Here is an 18,543-nt window from a genome sequence, read left to right as displayed (position 1 = left end):
GACCACAACACAGACTAAAGAGACCACAACACAGACTAAAGAGACCACAACACAGACTAAAGAGACCACAACACAGACTAAATGAAGACAATAACAACAACAGAGACAAAACATTTCTCCTTCCCCTCTGAAAGACACACAGGTTGGAGCAGTAGATAACTGAAGGCCACATTGTACAGCTGTTAAGAGGACTAATTGCTTTGCTCAAGGGCACAACGGCAGGAGATTGCACCTAGGATTTGACACTTAAGACAACCCTCTTGGTTGTCAACACACACACACACACCCCTACCTGGTGGGAAGAGAGGAGCCGGGGGCTGGGGGATGGAGGGTCGTGTCCCTGTGGTTACAATAGTGGGAACAGAGTTGGCGATGGAGTTAGGAGGGGCATCCATCCCTGATGCCTGGTGAGGGGGACCTGGGGGGGGCGGGGCACAGATTTAAATAAAACACTAGAATGGTCCCTGACCAAGATGGCCGCCATTAACACAACATTCTAGAACGATGCAAGTCTGACATCAACACACTACGTGAATTATAGTCTCTGTGGAGATCTTTATAAGGTAAGGCGAACACCCGATTGGCTATGGTCGAAGGAAGCTCACCCTATAGGGAAGAGGGTTCCATTTGGAATGACAACACATGCGACTCGAGCCACGGACTCGTTATGACAGACGGATTCATTGAATTCCTACCTGGCGGCAGGCTGGGCGGCAGGCCGGGCGGCAGGCTGCCTGTCAGGGGCACAGGGGGACGGAGGTTGACGGGAGGTGGCGTCATGAGAGGGGGAGGTCCTGGCGGGGGCGGTAGGCCGGGAGGGGGCTGGGCGACCCCCGGGATAGGGGGAGGGGCTTGGAACATGTTAGGTAGATTAACGTCCTCCACCACCACTGGATCGATACCGTGGTCGAACGGGCAAATGTCCCCGCGCATACAGAAGCCTTTCTCTGGAAGACAACACAATACGGTATAGTAACACAGCTAGAGGACAGTTAGATACAGAAGCCTTTCTCTGGAAGACAACACAATACTGTATAGTAACACAGCTAGAGGACAGTTAGATACAGAAGCCTTTCTCTGGAAGACAACACAATACGGTATAGTAACACAGCTAGAGGACAGTTAGATACAGAAGGCCTTTCTCTGGAAGACAACACAATACTGTATAGTAACACAGCTAGAGGACAGTTAGATACAGAAGGAAGACAACACAATACGGTATAGTAACACAGCTAGAGGACAGTTAGATACAGAAGGAAGACAACACAATACTGTATAGTAACACAGCTAGAGGACAGTTAGATACAGAAGGCCTTTCTCTGGAAGACAACACAATACAGTATAGTAACACAGCTAGAGGACAGTTAGATACAGAAGGAAGACAACACAATACGGTATAGTAACACAGCTAGAGGACAGTTAGATACAGAAGGCTTTCTCTGGAAGACAACACAATACGGTATAGTAACACAGCTAGAGGACAGTTAGATACAGAAGGAAGACAACACAATACGATATAGTAACACAGCTAGAGGACAGTTAGATACAGAAGGCTTTCTCAGGAAGACAACACAATACGGTATAGTAACACAGCTAGAGGACAGTTAGATACAGAAGGAAGACAACACAATACGATATAGTAACACAGCTAGAGGACAGTTAGATACCATTATGTCTCCACACATACAGAACAACCCATTGTGAAGAAGCACAGCGAGAGGACAGTTAGATACAGAAGGAAGACAACACAATACGATATAGTAACACAGCTAGAGGACAGTTAGATACAGAAGGCCTTTTCCAGGCCAGAAACAGACAGAAAGAAAACTAAATCACTCCAAACATTCTCATTCTCGGTCATACTGATCCCGGGCCACTAAAAGACAGTCTCGGTGTAAAAAAAAACAACTTCCTTCCTGCTTACCGTCATAGTCACGGCAACGTTTCCTCTGTGGCGGAAGGGGCCGGTCCAGTGACTGATCCGGGTGGAAGTCCGACCAGCTGTCCGTCACCGAGGCGATGCTGTTGCTGTGGTTACCTTGAGGGGCGATCACCGTGATGGTGCTGCTGAGGGTCGGCACGGGGAACGTGGCGGTTGCCGTGGGGATCGGCAGGAGGCCTTCTCCAGCTCCAACCTCCGTCCCCCGGTCTCCTCGATCGGTCTCGTACTTTGACCTCCCAGCATCCCGCTCTGTGATCAGAAGGATAAGGGCAGGAAGCAGGAAACAGTCATGATATCTAGAGCTGGCGTAGAGCCGTTGGATGTGCATGCTTTTGTTCCAACCCAACACTAGTCTAACAGCCAGACATACTGACTTTCAAAATGAATCAACCAATCATAAACCAGGAGCATAACCCTGCACACAACCAGAGTTGTTCTGTCGGTCTCCCCTCTCACCTCTGCTCTTGGAGTGGCTCCTGCTGTGACTCCTGCTACCGCGGTCTCTGTCTCTCTCCCGGTCCCTGGCCCGGTCCTTGCTCCTGCTCCTACTGCGGCTGTAGCTACGGCCCCTCCTCCGGTTGTAACGGTCCCGGTACGAGTCCCGTCTCGGGGGGATGCGGTCGTAATCGTTCCGTTTCCTGGTACGGTCGTCCCTTTTACGGTCATCCCCTCGTCTGACAAACGACAGAGAAGAGGAGGAGGAGGAGAGAGAGGAGGAAGAGAGAGAGAGGAGGGGGAGAGAGAGAGGAGGGGGAGAGAGAGAGGAGGGAGAGAGAGAGGAGGGAGAGAGAGAGGAGGGAGAGAGAGAGGAGGGAGGGAGGGAGAGGAGGCAGAATAAAGTCACTAAGCAGACATCCCATTGAACAGAGACAGGAGCATTTATGGATCAGTCTCAAATAGCACCCTATACACTATATAGTGTACTACTATTGACCAGGTCCAGTAGAGTAATTTAATAGGGAACGATGTCCCTCACCTGTTGTCTCTGGGGGGCTGTAGTTCACACTGACCTGCTGTCTCTACTGTAGTTCACACTGACCTGCTGTCTCTACTGTAGTTCACACTGACCTGCTGTCTCTACTGTAGTTCACACTGACCTGCTGTCTCTACTGTAGTTCACACTGACCTGCTGTCTCTACTGTAGTTCACACTGACCTGCTGTCTCTACTGTAGCTGGAGGGGGGGCTGTAGTTCACACTGACCTGCTGTCTCTACTGTAGTTCACACTGACCTGCTGTCTCTACTGTAGTTCACACTGACCTGCTGTAGTTCACACTGACCTGCTGTCTCTACTGTAGCGGGAGCTGGACGGGGGGCTGTAGTTCACACTGACCAGCTGTCTCTACTGTAGTTCACACTGACCTGCTGTCTCTACTGTAGTTCACACTGACCTGCTGTCTCTACTGTAGTTCACACTGACCTGCTGTCTCTACTGTAGTTCACACTGACCTGCTGTCTCTACTGTAGTTCACACTGACCTGCTGTCTCTACTGTAGCTGGAGGGGGGGCTGTAGTTCACACTGACCTGCTGTCTCTACTGTAGTTCACACTGACCTGCTGTCTCTACTGTAGCTGGAGGGGGGGCTGTAGTTCACACTGACCTGCTGTCTCTACTGTAGTTCACACTGACCTGCTGTCTCTGCTGTAGTTCACACTGACCTGCTGTCTCTACTGTAGTTCACACTGACCTGCTGTCTCTACTGTAGTTCACACTGACCTGCTGTCTTTACTGTAGTTCACACTGACCTGCTGTAGTTCACACTGACCTGCTGTCTCTACTGTAGCTGGAGGGGGGGCTGTAGTTCACACTGACCTGCTGTCTCTACTGTAGTTCACACTGACCTGCTGTCTCTACTGTAGTTCACACTGACCTGCTGTCTCTACTGTAGTTCACACTGACCTGCTGTCTTTACTGTAGTTCACACTGACCTGCTGTCTCTACTGTAGTTCACACTGACCTGCTGTCTCTACTGTAGTTCACACTGACCTGCTGTCTACTGTAGTTCACACTGACCTGCTGTCTCTACTGTAGTTCACACTGACCTGCTGTCTCTACTGTAGCTGGACAGGGGGCTGTAGTTCACACTGACCTGCTGTCTCTACTGTAGCGGGAGCTGGACGGGGGGCTGTAGTTCACACTGACCTGCTGTCCCTACTGTAGCGGGAGCTGGACGGGGGGCTGTAGTTCACACTGACCTGCTGTCTCTACTGTAGCGGGAGCTGGACGGGGGGCTGTAGTTCACACTGACCTGCTGTCTCTACTGTAGCGGGAGCTGGACGGGGGGCTGTAGTTCACACTGACCTGCTGTCTCTACTGTAGCGGGAGCTGGACGGGGGGCTGTAGTTCACACTGACCTGCTGTCTCTACTGTAGCGGGAGCTGGACGGGGGGCTGTAGTTCACTCTCCTGGAGAACTTCTTGTCCCGGTCCTCCTCGCGACTCGGCTGGAAAACACAAGTTTAAACTAAGATCCTGAAAGTAGCACCAGATGAACTACATTGATCTCATCCTGTTTACAAATAACCCCACTTCCTGATTACAAAGAATACTATTGGACAATAGATCTCTACTGTCAGACTGTGGAGTGTAACCTTCCATGCCAATTATGCGGAGGCACTAAAACTCTACCACAGCGGTTTCCTGTAGCATCACTGTTAAAAGTAAACATTCCCTTTAAGTGTTGGTGCCTTGTCAACATGACTCAACCAGTCACCTCGTCTTTCCTCTGGTCGTCTTTGTCCGTCCTGGTCAGGTGGCCCTCCGCTTTGCCCGCGGAACCTGGCTGATGGTCCTGCTGAGGTAGGTAGCTTTTGGAGTTGACGGCTTCAAAGAGTCTATCGACAAAGGTCTGCGTCTCTGGGAGAAGACGGGAGTAGGGAACGAGGGGCGGTTGATGAGGGGAGGAGGACAAGGGCATGAATAGTGGGGCCGACACCGACACATTAGGTAACTAATGAGTATCAGTCACTGTGTATAGTTCCAAATGGAACACTATTCCCTATATAGTGCACTACTTTAGACCAGGGCCCTATAGAACCCTATATAGTACACTACTTTAGACCAGGGCCCTATAGAACCCTATATAGTACACTACTTTAGACCAGGGCCCTATAGAACCCTATATAGTACACTACTTTAGACCAGGGCCCTATAGAACCCTATTCCCTATATAGTACACTACTTTAGACCATGGCCCTATAGAACCCTATTCCCTATATAGTACACTACTTTAGACCAGGGCCCTATATAACCCTATTCCCTATATAATGCACTACTTTAGACCAGAGCCCTATAGAACCCTATTCCCTATATAGTGCACTACTTTAGACCAGAGCCCTATAGAACCCTATATAGTGCACTACTTTAGACCAGAGCCCTATAGAACCCTATTCCCTATATATAGTGCACTACTTTAGACCAGAGCCCTATAGAACCCTATTCCCTATATAGTACACTTCTTTAGACCAAAGTAACGCACTATAAAATGAGAATAGGATTCAGTCACAGTCAGTCAAAAAGTACCTCAGATTTTCTTCGACTTTCGAGGCAGATGACGACAAAACGTCACCACCACTTGTTGTCACAACTAAAAACATGTGTTTTAATAAGTATCGTTACCTTTCTGTAGAAATACGTCCAACTGGTCGACACAAAGAGCTTTGAGTTCCGTCTCACTTTTGTCTTTCTTCACCAAGGCAACGACGTATTTAGCGAGGGCAGATGGATCTGCATCACAACTAGAACAGGGGAAAGTGTCAACACAAACACACCGTTAGCCATGCTAACTCTAGCTATACAACAACAACAACAAATTAGCTAGAATATATATATATATCCTTACCATACCAAGAAGACCAATCGATTACAAGATAAGACAATTCCTCAACTATAAAAACTGCTATTTTGTTTTGAAATAACTAGCCACATGATATAAACATTAAACTAGCATCCAAATGATACTAGCCTTGTCTTCAGTCATGTTGTTGCATCTTGATGCTGGCAAGCTAATGTTGCTAAACGTTAGCCATCTAAGTTAGCTACTTACATTGGTTCGAGGGTTTTAAAAAGCCACGTTTTCAATGAATCTAGGTTTTCAATAATCATCTTTTCAGACACCGGTTAACTTCTCTTCCACTCGGTGGCCAGGGTTAATAATCACTCGGTAATGTTTCTTAATGACAAAATACTGTATGTCCAAAGGCAAGAAGTCATCAAGCTAACATTAGCTGTTAGTTACCGCCTTCTCTCTCTTATTAAACCTGCATGGCTATTCAACACTAAAAAGACCAACGACTTGGTTGAAAAGACTAGATTGTCTTGAGTGTGTTTCTTGCTTTTTAAATTATTGCAAATAGAAATAGGGGGGAAGACAATTTGTTCACTGTAAACTATTCCCTCAACTAGTTTGAATGTTCAGGCAGTGCAGGCCTTCCCTCATTGCAAATAAATTGAGAATATTTACTTCCGGGGAACTCTCGCTGGCAGATATCGCGAGAATTGAAATGTCACGTTGTAACGTATTTGGTATTTATTAGGATCCCCAAAGAGCCGCTGCAAACGCATCAGCTACTCCTCCTGGGGTCCATACGAAACATGACATAATATATAGTACAGAACATTATTAGTCAAGGACTGAAATACATAGATTTAAAATGTCACACACAGCCTCCATATCAGTACACAATATAGTATACACAGTATACACACAATATCTAGGTCTTATACATAGTATAGTGCACATTACAATACAAGATATACAAAATGGCGGTGTCTCTTCACAGTCACCTTTGTGCAGTAAGGTGTTTTTTTAACTGGTTGTATTGCTTGGAGTGGCAGCGAGTTCCATGTAGTCATGTTACCTGGGCTACCAGAGAGTTCCATGTAGTCATGTTACCTGGGCTACCAGAGAGTTCCATGTAGTCATGTTACCTGGGCTACCAGAGAGTTCCATGTAGTCATGTTACCTGGGCTACCAGAGAGTTCCATGTAGTCATGTTACCTGGGCTACCAGAGAGTTCCATGTAGTCATGTTACCTGGGCTACCAGAGAGTTCCATGTAGTCATGTTACCTGGGCTACCAGAGAGTTCCATGTAGTCATGTTACCTGGGCTACCAGAGAGTTCCATGTAGTAATGTTACCTGGGCTACCAGAGAGTTCCATGTAGTCATGTTATCTGGGCTACCAGAGAGTTCCATGTAGTCATGTTACCTGGGCTACCAGAGAGTTCCATGTAGTCATGTTATCTGGGCTACCAGAGAGTTCCATGTAGTCATGTTACCTGGGCTACCAGAGAGTTCCATGTAGTCATGTTACCAGGGCTACCAGAGAGTTCCATGTAGTCATGTTACCTGGGCTACCAGAGAGTTCCATGTAGTCATGTTACCTGGGCTACCAGAGAGTTCCATGTAGTCATGTTACCTGGGCTACCAGAGAGTTCCATGTAGTCATGTTACCTGGGCTACCAGAGAGTTCCATGTAGTCATGTTACCTGGGCTACCAGAGAGTTCCATGTAGTCATGTTACCTGGGCTACCAGAGAGTTCCATGTAGTCATGTTACCTGGGCTACCAGAGAGTTCCATGTAGTCATGTTACCTGGGCTACCAGAGAGTTCCATGTAGTCATGTTACCTGGGCTACCAGAGAGTTCCATGTAGTCATGTTACCTGGGCTACCAGAGAGTTCCATGTAGTCATGTTACCTGGGCTACCAGAGAGTTCCATGTAGTCATGTTACCTGGGCTACCAGAGAGTTCCATGTAGTCATGTTACCTGGGCTACCAGAGAGTTCCATGTAGTCATGTTACCTGGGCTACCAGAGAGTTCCATGTAGTCATGTTACCTGGGCTACCAGAGAGTTCCATGTAGTCATGTTACCTGGGCTACCAGAGAGTTCCATGTAGTCATGTTACCTGGGCTACCAGAGAGTTCCATGTAGTCATGTTACCTGGGCTACCAGAGAGTTCCATGTAGTCTGCCTCAATGAACAAGCCATCTGTCTCAATGAACAAGCCATCTGTCTCAATGAACAAGCCATCTGCCTCAATGAACAAGCCATCTGTCTCAATGAACAAGCCATCTACCTCAATGAACAAGCCATCTACCTCAATGAACAAGCCACCTGCCTCAATGAACAAGCCACCTGCCTCAATGAACAAGCCACCTGCCTCAATGAACAAGCCACCTGCCTCAATGAACAAGCCACCTGCCTCAATGAACAAGCCATCTGCCTCAATGAATGTAATTTCTGAATGTATTTTCTGAATGTAATTTAAAGTACTCCAGAGCATTGTACTATCATCGTTTATATAATGTATCTTTGTTTCATAGTATAGTTTCTTCTTCTTGTTATTTTTAGTTTAGTCACATGATTTCTCAGTGTTCTGTATGTTTGCCAGTCTGCTGTGTTGTCAGACTGATTTGCTATTCCCTTGGCCTCGTCCCTCTCAGCCATACAGATTGTTTATTTGGTTTCCCGGGGGGGGGGGGGGGGGGGGGGGGGGGGTCAATTTGGTGTCACTTTGAGTGGAAAGATTACGATCAATACTCAAGGATTTTAATACTTTTTGTGGGGGGGGGGGCAGGCAGAATGGTCAGACAGGCTCGTGGTCAGGCAGGCAGAATGGTCAGACAGGCTCGTGGTCAGGCAGGCAGAATGGTCAGACAGGCTCGTGGTCAGGCAGGCAGAATGGTCAGACAGGCTCGTGGTCAGGCAGGCAGAATGGTCAGACAGGCTCGTGGTCAGGCAGGCAGAATGGTCAGACAGGCTCGTGGTCAGGCAGGCAGAATGGTCAGACAGGCTCGTGGTCAGGCAGGAAGAATGGTCAGACAGGCTCGTGGTCAGGCAGGCAGAATGGTCAGACAGGCTCGTGGTCAGGCAGGCAGAATAGTCAGACAGGCTCGTGGTCAGGCAGGCAGAATGGTCAGACAGGCTCGTGGTCAGGCAGGCAGAATGGTCAGACAGGCTCGTGGTCAGGCAGGCAGAATGGTCAGACAGGCTCGTGGTCAGGCAGGCAGAATGGTCAGAAAGGCTCGTGGTCAGGCAGGCAGAATGGTCAGACAGGCTCGTGGTCAGGCAGGCAGAATAGTCAGACAGGCTCATGGTCAGGCAGGCAGAATGGTCAGGCAGGCGGGTACAGAGTGGCAGACAGGCTCGTGGTTAAGGCAGGCAGAATGGTCAGGCAGGCAGAATGGTCAGGCAGGCGGGTACAGAGTCCAGAAACAGGCAAGGTTCAAAACCCGGGAGGACTAGAAAAAGGAGAAGGCAAAAAGCAAGAAAAATGCTGGTTGACTTGGAAACATTCAAGACGAACTAGCACAGAGAGACAGGAAGCACAGGGATAAATACACAGGTACAGAGAGACAGGAAGCACAGGGATAAATACACAGAGAGACAGGAAACACAGGGATAAATACACAGGGAGACAGGAAACACAGGGATAAATACACTGGTACAGAGAGACAGGAAGCACAGGGATAAATACACAGAGAGACAGGAAACACAGGGATAAATACACAGGGAGACAGGAAACACAGGGATAAATACACTGGTACAGAGAGACAGGAAACACAGGGATAAATACACTGGTACAGAGAGACAGGAAACACAGGGATAAATACACTGGTACAGAGAGACAGGAAACAGAGGGATAAATACACTGGTACAGAGAGACAGGAAACACAGGGATAAATACACTGGTACAGAGAGACAGGAAACACAGGGATAAATACACTGGTACAGAGAGACAGGAAACACAGGGATAAATACACTGGGGAAAATAAGCAACACCTGGAGGGGGTGGAGACAATCACAAGGACAGGTGAAACAGATCAGGGCGTGACAGAAAACACTGAGTTAGATGAATTAATCTTGAGTCATAAAGTCGATTGTAATTTTTACATTTACCCTGTTTATATATCAACCAGGTTTGTGAAATGTGAAAACTGGTTTATTATATCGATCACAACTTCCTCTATTTCAGGTTGTCCAGGTGTTTCTCTAGGCTCAGGGTTTTCTTACCAGCTACCTAGCTTACTAGTTCAACTAGTTAACCAGTTATTCAGCTTACTAGTTCAACTAGTTAACCAGTTATTCACTACCTAGTTTACTAGTTCAACTAGTTAACCAGTTATTCACTACCTAGTTTACTAGTTCAACTAGTTAACCAGTTATTCACTACCTAGCTTACTAGTTCAACTAGTTAACCAGTTATTCACTACCTAGTTTACTAGTTCAACTAGTTAACCAGTTATTCACTACCTATCTTACTAGTTCAACTAGTTAACCAGTTATTCACTACGTTGTAATTGTTTTCTTATTGTTTATAATCCAAATGTCTTAAGTCAATACGCTAAAAGCACTTTTTTTTAATTCTGTTAACACACTAATGCAGAATTCTTTCTACTCCTGGAGACTCGCGATTCAGATTCTAGTTTTGGGAAATCACGATGGGGAAATACTGTTTATTATGGTCACGTGTTTCAGCTGGTATTATGATATTTCTTGGTAAGTTTTCGAAGTGATATTTCAGCGTGTTCTGCGTCCATCGATGGGAGATTGGTTATATTGATCTCCAAACTACATCATGCTTGTTTTATTACATTCAATGTGTAAAGGACACAATTCTCACACCTCAAATAATACTTTTTGTTTTGTTTGTTTTTGCTGATAAACTTACTGAGCTGCAAAACAAGTATAAAAATGCATGGTTTATAATAATTAACTTGAATAAATGTGAAATATTGTCCCTGTGTAACTCAAATGACCAATCTGTTGAGAATATTCCAGTGAAAGATCATGTGAAATATTTAGGGGCGCACGTGGTGAAAAACCATATTGTCCGTCAACATCTCAATTTCTCTCAGAGATGAAAGAAAACTAAATCGTTCTTTAACAACTGGCTCCAACGTGAACTCTCTATTATTTGGACGGGTTTTATTGTCCAAAGCAGAGGGTCTCTCACGGGTTTTGTCTGCCCTACTCTATCCCTATCTGTTACTGATCAAACCAGCAAGGACATCAACAACCCTTTCCTCGAGTTTATATGGAAAGATAAACAACACAAACTTCAGAAGTCTGTAATAGCAAACCAAAGAGCTGATGGTGGGTTTGATGTACTACATTTCATTGATATCAACAACATCTTTAACGTAAAGTGGATTTAAAAATGTAAAAAAAAGATGCTTAGCTCTGAATCTTTATGGGACGTCATTCCTTGTCGTATATTTTTTACGACATTTTTGTGGAAGTGCAACTAATTCTCCAGCAAAATGACCCATCAAACTGTCCAAATTTCACTAACAAACCTTTTAGCCTGGAAACGATGTTATGTCCATGACTTCTCCCCCATAAAAAACACTTCTGTGGAAAAAAACTAAGATATTGTTGTTAAAAACTATGTCTTCCCTAAGTGAGTTGATAGAAATATTATATTTGCGATTTTTTTTTCAGTGCTCCTGAATGACGCAGTGGTCTTAAACACTGCATTTCAGTGCAAAAAGAGTCAATGCAGTACCTGGTTCAAATCCCGGCTGCATCCCCTCTGGCCGTGATTGGGAGTCCCATAGGACGGCGTACAACTGGCCCAGCGTCGTCCAGGTTCGGCTGTCATTGTAAATAGGAGTTTGTTCTTATGTGACTTGCCAAGTTAAAAAAAGAAACGTTTAAATTTGATATAGAAGGGAATATACTCTATAATACAAAGTTCCTATAAACATATAACTTCCCAATAGATTATAAAGGATCGTAATTACGTATGCAAAGCAATACCTTCAGGCGTTACTCAATGAATGAAATCTCATTCGTGTTTTGGAGACCATTTTCAAGATAGATGAACACAGGTTGCTCCCTGCTGGATGAGAAATGTAACGTCACATTCTTAAACAAGGGAACTTTTTATTTTCGAAGAGCAAGATCTCTCAGGGAGATCAGGGAATCAGGGTGTTTCTTCTGGAACAAACATATTACTGAAATCGAATGAAAGAATAATCACATTACAATTACACAAGGACCTTAAGGGACATACATACACTTATAATTCTAACAGCTTTTTTGTTAGTAGAGTATTTAACTGCCTTAAAATACAGTTCAATTTCTTTTTGTAGGGTAAGAAATGTTGTTGTTTTTTGTTTGTAAATGTACATTTGTGTATATGAAATTTGGCCAAAAGAATAATGAAATGAATTACATAAAAATGTTTCAGCTCATTTCTATCGTAGGTAAAGAATCCAAGCAGGACATCTCTCCACAATAGTGTAAAATCTTCATAAATGTGTTCAATTATAAATATCCTGATGAATACAATGTCCAAAAAGATGCACCACTGTTTCTGGGTGGACATTACAAAAGGAGCAGTTTGAGTTGATGTTTTCCTTAAACTTCTTCATATAGCGGTTGGCAGGATAATATTGATGAATCATTTTAAAGGAAACTTCCTTCATTTTGTTAACAAGCAGGTTTGTGTGTGTGGCAACAACCAAACTTTGTTTCCAACAGATATTATCAATAAATCCATTCCAATAAGGCATGACATAAGGCATGACATAAGGCATGACATAAGGCATGACATAAGGCATGACATAAGGCATGACATAAGGTATAGACACAACAACATCCTGCTGAAACAAGATTCGTATCGCTCTGTTGTTGAATGGACCAAAAGATAAACTTTTTTGAGAAATTCTCAAATTGGGGGGTGATGGTGTGGTGACGCTCCCCGGCAGCACGACAAACCTGACTGGGAGAGAGTACTGCAGGGTACGCACCCGGAGAAGCGACACCCTGCAACGTGTCCTGAAGGGGGCGCCGGAGACCGGCGGTGACGTCACCAGCACCCGCCGCTATCTAAGTTGGGGAACCGCTGTTTTCTGTCCTTTTTCTCCTTACGAGTCCTGAGACGGGTAGGGATCCAGAAACATCTTCCCGTGGAACGTCACTTTTTACAATCCAACAAAAATGATCATCTACAAGGATATCATCACCGGTAATCTAACGTTTATATTATCAATATTCTGGTAGTATTTCTTTTATAAATATATATATTTTTGTGTTGGTCTGCATTTGTAGTGTGTTTTTTTTGGGGCCTACCGGAAGTCTCTACTGCCCTTTGTGCCAACGATGTGGAAATTACTTTAAAAATAACAAACCTCGTCGTAGTTCCTCCATGGTGTTCTGTACCGGGATCGATGCAATTTGTACATTTTATATGTACAGTATAACGGAGTAAACCAATAGACTGTGTTTAGGCTTACCGGAGAGTTAGCATTTCCCTGCTAGTTAGCGAGGCCTACCGGCGTTTGGCTAACTAGGTAACAAGTTGTACTAAATGCCCTGTTTTTCTATCGTAAACAGCTGATTTTTAGTTAGCCTACTAGTTGACACAATAGTTATCTACCGTTTCAACTCCCATGTTTCGGTATGCGTTGGTTAATAATGATGTATTTCAGGAGATGAGCTATTCACCGAGGTCTACAAAATCACGGAGGTCTGCGACGGTATGCTGTACGAGGTACAGGGAAAGGTACGTTAACGTCCACTAAGTTGCTTAACTGTAAAAACGGTCATCTTCCTTAGCTTTTAGCATACTTGGCTAGCTATTCCATTTATTTCACTCACTTCAAAATACAGGAGGGTTGTGATAACATAATTTCGGCTTTGGTAGACTGGATCTGCTAGTTAACTACGGTGACGTGTTGATACCGGTGTACCGTTTAGCCTGCTAGCCTAACCAGGATCTCCCCTCCCTTCCAGCTCACTTCCAGGTCGGAGGACGTCGACGGTGCGTTAATCGGTGCCAACGCCTCTGCAGAGGGCGGCGATGAGGGCAGTGAAGCGTCCACAGTCAGTGGAGTCGACATTGTGCTCAACAGCAAACTGCAGGAGACCTCGGCCTACAACAAGAAGGCTTACCAGAGCTACATCAAGGGCTATATGAAGGCGTAAGTGTCTCTGGCATCTCATCTAACACACTTTTTTTAAATTAAACATTTCTTATTTACAACTACGGCCTATCGGGGAACTGTGGGTTTAACTGCCTTGTTCAGGGGCAGAATGACATTTAAAAAACATGTTTTTTACCTTGTCAACTCTGGGATTCGATCCAGCAAACTTTCACTTACTGGCCCAACACCAGTAACAGGACGAGAGTGATATTTAAACGGAAAATCAGACTCAACTGTCAGGCAGATTTTAAAATGCATGTTGACAAGCCTGGGCAACTTCTCTCTGGTGACACCCAGGGGTTTTGGTAACTGATTTGGTAACATGACATCGTATTGTCCCTGGGCTTTCTGCACGGCCTGCTATGACTCATCGGATTGTTCCATTATGGGTATAAAGGGGTGTAAATACCTGTTACCCCACAGGGAGTCGACATGGTTCAGTCCAGTCTAAATACCTGTTAAACCACAGGGAGTCGACGTGGTTCAGTCCAGTCTAAATACCTGTTACCCCACAGGGAGTCGACATGGTTCAGTCCAGTCTAAATACCTGTTACCCCACAGGGAGTCGACATGGTTCAGTCCAGTCTAAATACCTGTTACCCCACAGGGAGTCGACATGGTTCAGTCCAGTCTAAATACCTGTTAAACCACAGGGTGTCGACATAGTTCAGTCCAGTCTAAATACCTGTTAAACCACAGGGAGTCAACATGGTTCAGTCCAGTCTAAATACCTGTTAAACCACAGGGAGTCGACATGGTTCAGTCCAGTCTAAATACCTGTTAAACCACAGGGAGTCGACATGGTTCAGTCCAGTCTATATACCTGTTAAACCACAGGGAGTCGACATGGTTCAGTCCAGTCTAAATACCTGTTAAACCACAGGGAGTCAACATGGTTCAGTCCAGTCTAAATACCTGTTAAACCACAGGGAGTCGACATGGTTCAGTCCAGTCTAAATACCTGTTAAACCACAGGGAGTCGACATGGTTCAGTCCAGTCTATATACCTGTTAAACCACAGGGAGTCGACATGGTTCAGTCCAGTCTAAATACCTGTTAAACCACAGGGAGTCGACATAGTTCAGTCCAGTCTAAATACCTGTTAAACCACAGGGATTCGACATGGTTCAGTCCAGTCTAAATACCTGTTAAACCACAGGGAGTCAACATGGTTCAGTCCAGTCTAAATACCTGTTAAACCACAGGGAGTCGACGTGGTTCAGTCCAGTCTAAATACCTGTTAAACCACAGGGAGTCGACGTGGTTCAGTCCAGTCTAAATACCTGTTAAATCACAGGGAGTCGACGTGGTTCAGTCCAGTCTAAATACCTGTTACCCCACAGGGAGTCGACGTGGTTCAGTCCAGTCTAAATACCTGTTACCCCACAGGGAGTCGACGTGGTTCAGTCCAGTCTAAATACCTGTTAAACCAGAGGGAGTCGACATAGTTCAGTCCAGTCTAAATACCTGTTAAACCACAGGGAGTCGACATGGTTCAGTCCAGTCTAAATACCTGTTAAACCACAGGGAGTCGACATGGTTCAGTCCAGTCTAAATACCTGTTAAACCACAGGGTGTCGACATGGTTCAGTCCAGTCTAAATACCTGTTACCCCACAGGGAGTCGACGTGGTTCAGTCCAGTCTAAATACCTGTTACCCCACAGGGAGTCGACGTGGTTCAGTCCAGTCTAAATACCTGTTAAACCACAGGGAGTCGACGTGGTTCAGTCCAGTCGAAATACCTGTTACCCCACAGGGAGTCGACGTGGTTCAGTCCAGTCTAAATACCTGTTACCCCACAGGGAGTCGACATGGTTCAGTCCAGTCTAAATACCTGTTACCCCACAGGGAGTCGACGTGGTTCAGTCCATTTCCAATCTCCCCTGTAACCGTTCCCCGGGTCGTTGCTGTCAATGAGAATATGTTTTCGGTCAACTTTACCCAGGTAAAATATGGGTAATGAAACAAACAAGTGCACAAGCAGGGTTCTGTTTTCTGGGAGTATCAGGCAGCCTGATGGGGAATGTTGTGAATGTAACACAGTTGTTCCCCCCCCCCCCCCCCCCCCCCCCCCCCCCCAGGGTCAAGGCCAAGCTGGAGGAGCAGGGATCTAAGAGGGTACAGGCCTTCATGGCAGGCGCTCCAGCAGCTGTTAAGATGATCCTGGGGAACCTCGATAAATACCAGGTGAGAGAATCTACCCCCCCCCCACCGCATGTCAGGGTCCCAAATGGCCCCCCCTTTTCCCCTTTCCAATGTCCATATATAGTGCACTATATAGGGGAAATGGGGGGCATTTGGCATGTCCATTTCCACACAGCGCCGGCCGTTGGGTGTTATGAACACACTGTTTAATATTGGATGGATGAGGGCTGGTTAAAATGGACACTGTTTAATATTGGATGGATGAGGGCTGGTTAAAATGGACACTGTTTTATATTGGATGGATGAGGGCTGGTTAAAATGGACACTGTTTAATATTGGATGGATGAGGGCTGGTTAAAATGGACACTGTTTTATATTGGATGGATGAGGGCTGGTTAAAATGGACACTGTTTTATATTGGATGGATGAGGGCTGGTTAAAATGGATATACTGTTTTATATTGGATGGATGAGGGCTGGTTAAAATGGACACTGTTTTATATTGGATGGATGAGGGCTGGTTAAAATGGACACTGTTTTATATTGGATGGATGAGGGCTGGTTAAAATGGACACTGTTTTATATTGGATGGATGAGGGCTGGTTAAAATGGACACTGTTTTATATTGGATGGATGAGGGCTGGTTAAAATGGACACTGTTTTATATTGGATGGATGAGGGCTGGTTAAAATGGACACTGTTTTATATTGGATGGATGAGGGCTGGTTAAAATGGTCGCTGGAGCGGACAGTGACGATCTCAGGACACCTTTTAGAGGCTGTGACCTATATGACACAGTGATGATCTCAGGACACCTTTAGAGGCTGTGACCTATATGACACAGTGATGATCTCAGGACACCTTTAGAGGCTGTGACCTATATGACACAGTGATGATCTCAGGACACCTTTTAGAGGCTGTGACCTATATGACACAGTGATGATCTCAGGACACCTTTAGAGGCTGTGACCTATATGACACAGTGATGATCTCAGGACACCTTTTAGAGGCTGTGACCTATATGACACAGTGATGATCTCAGGACACCTTTTAGAGGCTGTGACCTATGACAGTGGCGATCTCAGGACACCTTTAGAGGCTGTGACCTATGACAGTGACGATCTCAGGACACCTTTTAGAGGCTGTGACCTATATGACACAGTGATGATCTCAGGACACCTTTTAGAGGCTGTGACCTATGACAGTGATGATCTCAGGACACCTTTTAGAGGCTGTGACCTATGACAGTGATGATCTCAGGACACCTTTTAGAGGCTGTGACCTATATGACACAGTGATGATCTCAGGACACCTTTAGAGGCTGTGACCTATGACACAGTGATGATCTCAGGACACCTTTAGAGGCTGTGACCTATGACAGTGACGATCTCAGGACACCTTTAGAGGCTGTGACCTATATGACACAGTGACGATCTCGGGACACCTTTAGAGGCTGTGACCTATGACAGTGACGATCTCAGGACACCTTTAGAGGCTGTGACCTATGACAGTGACGATCTCAGGACACCTTTAGAGGCTGTGACCTATATGACACAGTGATGATCTCAGGACACCTTTTAGAGGCTGTGACCTATGACACAGTGACGATCTCAGGACACCTTTAGAGGCTGTGACCTATATGACACAGTGACGATCTCAGGACACCTTTAGAGGCTGTGACCTATATGACACAGTGACGATCTCGGGACACCTTTAGAGGCTGTGACCTATGACACTAACATCTGTATTTTATCGGAGTACGTTGTCAAGTCGCTGGCTTACACTTTGGCGTTTGTATCGGGGGGGGGGCGGTGTGTGTGTGTGTGTGGTTTGTTCCAAAAGAAGGCATCTCTTCCTCGTTGTATGAAACGATGACTGAACAGTGTCTCCTTGTACGTCCTGTTGATCACGTGACCTGCTCCTCTTCTTCAGTTCTTCACCGGTGAGTCCATGAACTGTGACGGCGCCATCGGCCTGCTAGACTACCGCGAGGACGGGGTCACGCCCTTCTTCGTTTTCTTCAAAGACGGCATCGAGATCGAGAAATACGTAAGTTACCGTGACGACGGAGGACTGTCGGGTTCTCTGTAGGGGACGGAGGAGTGTAAAGGCAACGTTCAACCACCTGTGCCACCCCCCCTCCCTTAAAGCTGAGTGTAAAGGCAACGTTCAACCACCTGTGCCCCCCCCCTCCCTTAAAGCTGAGTGTAAAGGCAACGTTCAACCACCTGTGCCACCCCCCCCCCACTCCCTTAAAGCTGAGTGTAAAGGCAACGAAGAACCCAGGGATTTATCTGTTCTAGTCATTCAATTTCTATCTGCAACGATCAGTGTTATTGATTCACTTTGTCCAATATGGTACACCAGTGGTCTAAAGTAGTGCACTATGTAGGGAATAGGGTTCTATAGGGCTCTGGTCTAAAGTAGTGCACTATGTAGGGAATAGGGTTCTATAGGGCTCTGGTCTAAAGTAGTGCACTATGTAGGGAATAGGGTTCTATAGGGCTCTGGTCTAAAGT

General features: G+C 45.8%; 3 protein-coding genes across 4 annotated transcripts in view; 2 read left to right on the top strand and 1 right to left on the bottom strand.

The window, feature by feature from the left end:
* The window catches only part of LOC139372984 (RNA binding motif protein 26), a 37,043-nt gene extending 30,645 nt beyond the window's left edge, over positions 1–6,398 (bottom strand). For both annotated transcript variants that reach the window (XM_071112891.1, XM_071112892.1), the window contains exons 1-8: positions 5,988–6,398; positions 5,561–5,679; positions 4,656–4,798; positions 4,298–4,386; positions 2,399–2,616; positions 1,925–2,191; positions 696–947; positions 293–418 (exon numbers count right to left, since the gene is read on the bottom strand). In XM_071112891.1, coding sequence (XP_070968992.1) covers positions 293–418; positions 696–947; positions 1,925–2,191; positions 2,399–2,616; positions 4,298–4,386; positions 4,656–4,798; positions 5,561–5,679; positions 5,988–6,046 — 1,273 coding nt within the window. In that variant the 5' untranslated portion in view covers positions 6,047–6,398. The remainder of the gene's footprint in view (positions 1–292; positions 419–695; positions 948–1,924; positions 2,192–2,398; positions 2,617–4,297; positions 4,387–4,655; positions 4,799–5,560; positions 5,680–5,987) is intronic.
* The window catches only part of LOC139372439 (protocadherin-9), an 801,390-nt gene that overhangs the window by 529,963 nt on the left and 252,884 nt on the right, over positions 1–18,543 (top strand). The gene's annotated exons all lie outside the window — the stretch shown is intronic.
* LOC139372983 (translationally-controlled tumor protein homolog) lies at positions 12,748–18,073 on the top strand (the record flags this gene model as incomplete). Its single annotated transcript, XM_071112890.1, is given in 5 exon segments — positions 12,748–12,921; positions 13,385–13,458; positions 13,689–13,876; positions 15,962–16,067; positions 17,957–18,073. Coding segments are annotated over 5 exon segments (513 nt in total), but the record flags the coding sequence as incomplete, so codon positions are not given.

The sequence above is a fragment of the Oncorhynchus clarkii genome, chromosome 18 (assembly GCF_045791955.1).
Source record: "Oncorhynchus clarkii lewisi isolate Uvic-CL-2024 chromosome 18, UVic_Ocla_1.0, whole genome shotgun sequence".
Lineage (NCBI taxonomy): Eukaryota > Metazoa > Chordata > Actinopteri > Salmoniformes > Salmonidae > Oncorhynchus > Oncorhynchus clarkii.
This window is presented reverse-complemented; position numbering and strand designations above follow the sequence as displayed.